Source organism: Mustela erminea, chromosome 9 (assembly GCF_009829155.1).
Source record: "Mustela erminea isolate mMusErm1 chromosome 9, mMusErm1.Pri, whole genome shotgun sequence".
Classification (NCBI taxonomy): domain Eukaryota; kingdom Metazoa; phylum Chordata; class Mammalia; order Carnivora; family Mustelidae; genus Mustela; species Mustela erminea.
In genome coordinates, this window is record NC_045622.1 from 58,731,866 (window position 1) to 58,740,109 (window position 8,244).

Genomic DNA, 8,244 nt, shown 5'->3' on the forward strand with positions numbered 1-8,244 from the left:
TAGATTATTAGAGTTTTTATCATGTACCAATCACTGTTTATCTCTAGAGAAAATACAAAGATGAATACATATGTTTTATATTTCCAGAGAGCCAGCATTCTAAATGGAGAAAGAAATGTGATCAAGCAATAGAATTTTAGTACTATTAAAAAAAATATATGTAGAGTACTATTGAAGGACAGTCAATAGTTTGAGTGATTTGGTGTTGCAGAGAGATTCTTGAGTAGTTATCACAGAGGGGATTCACTCCTTTTTTTAATGTTTAATAGTGGCTTATAAGGTGAATGACTGAAAGCATTCAATGTTAAATTCAATTTACTTCTCATTAATGTTTGCAAATACTTTATTAGCAATTCTTAAATATTAAGTCTTCTGAGGTGATGTAAAGACTGAAGGGAACCTAGGAGTCAGAAACAAAAATCTCAACAGCCTTCTGTTTTCCTGTCTGGCTAGTCTTCTCTGGTGTCCCCATGTGGTGATAGCCCTTCATTAATATTTTGCCTTGGCTTTTCACAGTATTCATTCCACTGAGTTGAGGGAGTTTTGAATGCAGAAACTGCATTTTATGCATTTTTGTTTCCCTATTTGAGTAGAAACTGACACTAAAATAATCATTTAGAGCGACGCCTGGGTGGCTCTGTTGGTTAAGCATCTGCCTTCTGCTCAAGTCATGATCCTAGGGTCCTGGGATAGAGCCCCACATTGAGCTCCCTGCTCAGCAAGAAGCCTCTGCCTGCTCCCCCTGCTTGCTCTCTCTCTCTCTCTGACAAATAAATAAATAAAATCTTTAAATAAATTTAAAAAATTTTAAAAAAATCATTTAGAGTCTAAATGACTGACATAACTCAGCATGTTTGTAATCTGTATCTCATTTGACATTAGTTTTCCTGATTCTTAGTATTTTTTTCAACCACGTATAATATAATAATATTAAATATTATAGCAGAAAAAGCAATTAGTCTTCCCCCATCCCCTCTGGAGTAACAAGTGGTCTTTTCTATCACCACCTTCAGTAGAATGGAGGAGGGAAAGAAAATAACCAACAGCCCCTTATATTTGTTTATAAAGCAACTGACAATGCCTGGTGCTAGCAAATTTCTTGCATCTACTCAGATACAAGACAGAAAACCTACATACTGAGAAATAAAAATACTTATGGCTGACCATATCCACACAACACATTCCTTGCTAGCTCTTCATTGATGATTAAATGCCCTACATACAAACTTTAAAATAGTGGTGATGACATCAGCACTCAGTGAACAAGTCCTAAATAGAATTGCAATGGTCCTCTTAAACACACATTCCAGATTCTGTCTCCTTTATAACACTGTGTCTCCTTTCTTTTTTTTAAAATTTATTTTTTATTTTTATTTTTTATAAACATATAATATATATTTTTTAAATTTTTTCAATTTATTTATTTTCAGAAAAACAGTATTCATTATTTTTTCACCACACCCAGTGCTCCATGCAATCCATGCCCTCTATAATACCCACCACCTGGTACCCCAACCTCCCACCCCCCTGCCACTTCAAACCCCTCAGATTGTTTTTCAGAGTCCATAGTCTCTCATGATTCACCTCCCCTTCCAATTTACCCCAACTCCCTTCTCCTCTCTAACACCCCTTGTCCTCCATGATATTTGTTATGATTCTAGGTTCCTGGCATTGAGCCCCACATGGGGCTCCCTGCTCAGTGGGAAGCCTTCTTCTCCCTCTCCCACTTCCCTTGTTTGTGTTCCCTCTCTCACTGTGTCTTTCTCTGTCAAATAAATAAATAAAATCTTTTTTTAAAAAAAGAAAAGATATAGAAAGACACAGTGAGAGAGGGAACACAAACAAGGGAAGTGGGAGAGGGAGAAGTAGGCTTTCCACTGAGCAGGGAGCCCCATGTGGGGCTCAATGCCAGGAACCTAGAATCATGACCTAGCTGAAGGCAGACGCTTAACTGACTGAGCCACCCAGGAAACCCCCATCTCTCTTTTCTATGCAGCTGCCATTCTATGTACTTTCTTACTCAGTGAACTACTTGATATTCCAATTTGTGATGTCACCTCAGACTTCCATGTCCTTGAGTGATTCCCTTTTAGTTATTAGTCCCAACTTCCATCCTACCCAGGTTTTTTACAAAGTCATTCATCATTTTTTTTTCTTTTTTTTTTTTAATATTTTATTTATTTATTTGACAGAGAGAGATCACAAGCAGGCAGAGAGGCAGGCAGAGGGAGAGGAGGAAGCAGTCTCCCCGCTGAGCAGAGAGCCCGAGGCGGGACTTGATCCCAGGACTCTGAGATCATGACCTGAGCCGAAGGCAGCGGCTCAACCCACTGAGCCACCCAGGCGCCCCATTTTTTTTCTTTTTTTGTGAAAGTCATTCATCACTTTTTGCAGAGTGCTTCCCATAAATTTCAAATGGGTGTTTAGTCTACGCTTACCTACTTTACCTAGATTAGGATGCCTGAAATCATGTATTCCAGAATACTGTTTGGAATTTTTCACAGAATTCATTAGAGCAATCTACTCACAGTGAGTTGGTCCAAAGCCACAGGCTAATTTTAAATATCCATGGAAAGGAGTAGAAACAAGTATCCCAAGATGTAAGATGAAGAAAAGGAGATCTAGTACTAGTTATTTCAGTAGACCTGGAAAAGTACACAGAGAAACAGAATTAGAACACAAAATAAATTCAAGTCTCATACACATATGGAGTGGGGAAGGGAAAAATTATAGAGACCATTCCACTATAGGAAAAGGAACAAAGAAACCCTGATACCAAAAGGAGACTTATAATAGAGTCTGCTAGGAGGGTGTGATTTGATGATAGAAGTACAAGGATACTTCTGGATACAATATCTCGTACCAGCTTCCAGCAAGGACATTATGGAGTATGCTATCACACAGGCCCAGTGGGTCTTTTGTGCTTGTCCATTTTTCCTTAAGCAGTTTATACAGCTTGGATACTTAAGGCAAAGATCCATCAGTTTGCAAAGACATAATCATTAATTGTGGTTGTTGTTGTTTTGTTGGTGTGTGTGCATGTATATGACATAAGCCTATATACATTTCCTACCTCAAGCCTCAGGACTAGTCTGGCTAGTAGGGTTGGGATGAGCCTAAACAGATTGATGCTTATAGTTGGGAGAGGGTAAAAGAAGAAAAATGGGACCTGGTTCTGACAAGAAAAATTTCAAGATACTGTGGAATTATGTGATAGGTACCTAACTGGACTAGAGGCTTTCAATATAGAAAAACAACGGGAAAGAGTTTATAAAAGAGAGTTTGATAAAAGGATCAATATGACAAGCACTATCCTTGTTGTCTCTCTTTTCAGGGTGTGTTCTCAATCTACCATGGTAATTTTCAATAACACCACATCATCTTCCCCAGACTTCCTACTCACTGCATTTCCTGGGCTGGAACTTGCTCACGTCTGGATCTCCATCCCTGTCTGCTGTCTCTACATCATTGCCCTCTTGGGAAATAGCATGATTCTGTTGGTCATCATCATTGAGAAGAGTCTCCACAAGCCCATGTACTATTTCCTCTCTATGCTGTCAACCGTTGATCTCTGTCTGACCATCTCAACTCTTCCCACTGTGCTTGGGGTTCTCTGGTTTCATACTCGGGAGATTAGCTTGAAAGCTTGCCTCATTCAAATGTTCTTTGTGCACGGCTTCTCCATCCTGGAGTCCTCAGTGCTGGTAGCCATGGCCTTTGACCGCTTTATGGCTATCTGTAACCCACTGAAGTATGCCATTGTATTCACAGACATGATAATCTTGCTGATTGGACTGGTCATCTGCCTGCGGCAAGTTGTTTTCTCCTTTCCCATGGTTCTAGCCTTGAAGAACGTATCTTTCCATGCAGGCAAAGAGCTTTCCCACCCATTCTGCTACCACCCAGATATGATCAAGTATACATATTCCAACCCCTGGATCAGCAATTTTTTGGGCATGTTTCTGCAGCTCTATCTGACTGGCACTGACTTACTATTCATTCTTTTCTCCTACATTCTGATTCTTCGAACCGTCCTGAGCATTGTGGCCCCTAAGAAGCAACAAAAAGCTCTCAGCACTTGTGTCTGTCACATCTGTGCTGTCACTGTTTTCTATGTGCCAATGATCAGTCTGTCCTTTACACACCGCCTTCTCAGCTCCACCCCAAGAGTGGTCTGTAGCATTCTTGCCAATGTTTACTTGCTCTTACCACCTGTACTGAACCCTATCATTTATAGCTTGAAGACCAAGACGATCCGCCAGGCTATCCTCCAGCTGCTCCAGTTTAAGGGCTCACGGGGCCCTAGAGTGAGGGGTCTTAGAGGACGGTGGGATTGAAGGGGAGATAAATTATATTTAAGCAGGAAAGGGATTTGGGTCTGTGCCATCCTCAGGCATTTTGGTTACTAAGGTAGTTTCGATTAAATCATTGGAGCAGAAAGAGGAGAATACATTTCCCCTAAACTTATTGAAGAGTTAAAAACAAAAACAAAAACAAAAACAAAAAAACAAAAGCTAAATTAACAAAAACACTACAGTTCAAAACCAAATTAATTGTGTGTGCCCCTCAAACATTTAAAACAATTACATGGAACTCCTGTGCACCTTAAAAACATGGTAAGATCGTTTTATTCTAGTTGAATAATTTAATTATCTTCTTAAAATGGTAATTCTTAGACCAAAAATAAATGGCTACAGTTTTATAGTCATTTATAGTTTTTTTAATAGTCATTTTATAGGTTTATGTCTACATTCAGAAGACAAAAAAATTTTATTTATTTATTTATTTATTTATTTATTTATTTATTTATTTCTGTGGTTAAATTTCCAGGGGACATCCCAGATTTTTTTTTTTTTTCTTAAGCTGGTAAATGAAAGAGTTATTTGTGTGCAAATACATGCACATTGCAATTTGTAATTTAAAACTCTAGGAAATTCTTACACACTAGTTTCAGTTCCTGTAGTCATCTCCAGGGAGCCCATCTCCTGGCAGATGCATTCCCTGAACCTCTATCCTTTCTTGAACTCTTTTTCTCCTTAGCAAATATCAAACTGTCACAGAAGGAATTGCTACTTGTTATAGGTCCAGTGAGTCCAATAGCTAAAGTCACATATTGCCTTTCGTTATTTTTCCTATTGCCTAGTTAGTCTAATTGTATGCCTAGTTCTGATTCTGATTCTACAGTCCCTCATTTGTGTCACCTTTGCCTCAGGACAGCACTTTTCTTTTTCTATTTGCCATTGTTTCTTCGGTAGTTAATTTTTTACCTACCTATTGGGCTTCTCAACCTTTTGGTGTACTTGTCATTGTAGAATTGCACAGTGTCTTTGGTGTTTCTTTGTAGGAAATCTTTGGATTACCTTTCTTAACAGTATTTGCTTTGTCAAGAAGTAACCTCAGTATAGAGTTGATGGGATGTTGGGGAATTTCCCCGCTTTCTTTCACATGGAGTTATGAAACTTTGTTCCACCCAGGATAATTCCTATCTGAGCACAGGAGACCAAGCCCATATTCTGATCTAAGCCACTTGTCTCCTCTCCGCGTATCAACTTCTTACTCCTGGCAGACAGGGAATACCACTTCCAAACTCTGCTGTTTTTGCTCTGCCTTCTGTTCAGCTCAAGCACTGACAATTTTGTGACCTGACTTTGCCCAAACCAAGAAATACCAGTCTCTGACCCTGGAATCAACCTGTGGCAGAGTAGACATGCAGGACCACCCCCTACTCTAACCATCCAGACTTTTCCTCGGAAGTTCTTACCAACACCAATAGCTCTTCAATTGCTTCTTTGAAGACCTTTCTAAAAGATAATAACTCCAGTTATAATTCATGAATTTAAAAACATCTGGAAAAACTTTTTTTTTTATTCCTAAATTTGGGGCCAAAACTTATTGGCAGCAAAAGGTAACATAAACTGATTCGAATGTATTTATGGTCATTATTTATTACACATTGGGTGAACATCTGCACATTTCACTTCAGAAATATAGCTGTGCTTGAATATAGGGTAATGCCTCCAGGGATGAAGGGCCTTTTTAGAGTATAGAAAATTATAAATTCCAAGAGTTTTAGCTGAACAGTTGTAGAAATGTGTAAGCATTCTTCCAGTTTTATGATGGTCAATATTTAAGGCAGTCTACTGCATGTATGTTCATCTTTTATTATTCCAAAAGCACTTTTCACATCTGACTCAAAAGGCAACTCACCTGCTCCATACCAAAAACACTTTTATCAGTGTTCTTCGTCCCCATAACAATTGTTAATAGGACATGAATTTGTCATGGAATGTATTTAATATATTTGGAGGTTGTTCTGATTATAAATGTCATGTCTGATTATAATGTCTAATTATAAATATAAAATTATACACACCTATATATAATATATAATTAAAATTTTGTGATGATAAGAAAAATCACTCATAATCTTGTGAGAGATTTTATGATATATAACTGAATCTTTTTTTAATAACCAGCATATGTGCACAGACATACTTTTAAAAAAAGATTTATTTATTTATTTGAGAGAGAGCATATACAGGGGGCAGGGGCAGAGGGAGGAGAAGATGGAATCCTCAAGCAGACTCCCCATTGAGCATGGAGTCCAACTCAGGGCTTGATCCCAGGACCCTGAGATCATGAACTGAGCTGAAATCAATAGTTGACTGCTCAACTGAGCCACCAAGGCATCCCTGCATACACATACATTTTAAAATAGGATAGAAGTATATACTCAAATGTATATCTTATGTGCTTGATATTATTTATCATTTTCTGTTAATAATATATCAAATTTTTATATTAGACTTTATATTAGACTTTACTTCCATTAGGAAGCACTCTCCTTTGTTTCTTCACTAAAATAGACAAGTTACCAGTCTTTTACTTGCTTTCTTATATGTGTACTTAAGCTTACCATATGTTACTTAGTGAATTTAATTATTTACTTGGTCTCCCCACCACCGGATGGTAAACCCCTTAATAACACGTCTAAAGTTAAGTTTCATTTCATCCTTAATATCTAATATAACACTTAGCAAATGCCACTTAGTTGTTGATGCTATGGTTCATAGGTGAATAATATTTAATATTATTTGTATATCATGGTTTATGTTATTTATTACTTAATATTTCAGTAGTTTACATTTTTATCATAGAAAATAGTCCTTGATATACATTATGAATAAATATTTGATCACACCTCTGATTCTGTTCTTAGATTCCTGGAATGTGAATTATTAAATTTAGAAAGAAGCAAAATAATCATTGATCTGGTGTACTGTGTAAGATTGTAGGCTCTGGAAATGTACTGTCTAGGTTTAGATTCAAGCTTCTAACACTTTATAGTTCTGTGTTTTTGGAAAAATTGTTTCACTTCTCAGAGCTTTAGCTTCTTAATACATGAAACAGGAGGAAGTAACAAAATCTAACTTCCCATGTTCTTGCAAAAGTTAACTGAGTTTATACAAATAAGTATGTCTGGTACCTAGTGAATGTCAGATTATACAGTTTGTTAATTAACTGGAATTTAAATAAAAACTTGAAAAAAATTATCTTTGTACTTAATTCTTAATTTATCTTAGTTTATTTTTGTGTGTAATAAAAGATCGCACACAAATATGGTATCTAAAGTAGGTTGTAATTTTTTCTGCCACTATTATTTGAATCTATTTTTGATAAGGTTTTGATATTCCTTAATTATATACTATTTTCATATCATTTAGAGTATATTGCAGTGTGTTTATTCTTCTTTGTTCTTCCTATTGATTTGTTGAGCAAACTACACACTATTTTATTTTTTAACATTTTATTTATTTATTTGACAAAGAGGGTGATTACAAGTAGGCAGAGAGGTAGGCAGGCAGAGAGAGAGGGGAAGCAGTCTCCCTGCTGAGCAGAGAGCCCAATCTCAGTCCTAGGACCCTGAGGTCATGACCTGAGCCCAAGTCAGAGGCTTAACCCACTGAGCCACGCAGGCATCCCTACAATTTTAGAGCTGGTTAATAAATTTTGCTCTCTTAGGAAACTTTTTTACAGTTGCCATTTATTTTTTTTTTATATTCCCAGTTGACACTTAAAAATCTCTTAGAAATATTTTGGTACATTCTAAATGAAATGTCACTGGAACCATGGTTGGAAATGCATTAAACCTCTCTTATAATTGAGGAAAACAGATTGTAGCCTATTCACTCTTATCCAGAAAAACATTTTTTTAAAGATTTTATTTATTTATTTGATGGAGAG

General features: G+C 36.9%; 1 protein-coding gene across 1 annotated transcript; it reads left to right on the forward strand.

The window, feature by feature from the left end:
- The first annotated feature begins 3,335 nt into the window (after positions 1-3,335).
- On the forward strand, positions 3,336-4,337 carry LOC116598342 (olfactory receptor 51T1). Its single transcript, XM_032357027.1, has one exon. The coding sequence runs from the start codon at positions 3,354-3,356 to the stop codon at positions 4,335-4,337; it is 984 nt and encodes a 327-aa protein (XP_032212918.1). The 5' UTR covers positions 3,336-3,353.
- Positions 4,338-8,244: the final 3,907 nt, after the last annotated feature.

Bases quoted from the DNA above. Each gene is read 5' to 3' on its own strand.
- LOC116598342 (XM_032357027.1), top strand. From the start codon at position 3,354: ATGGTAATTTTCAATAACACCACATCATCTTCCCCAGACTTCCTACTC.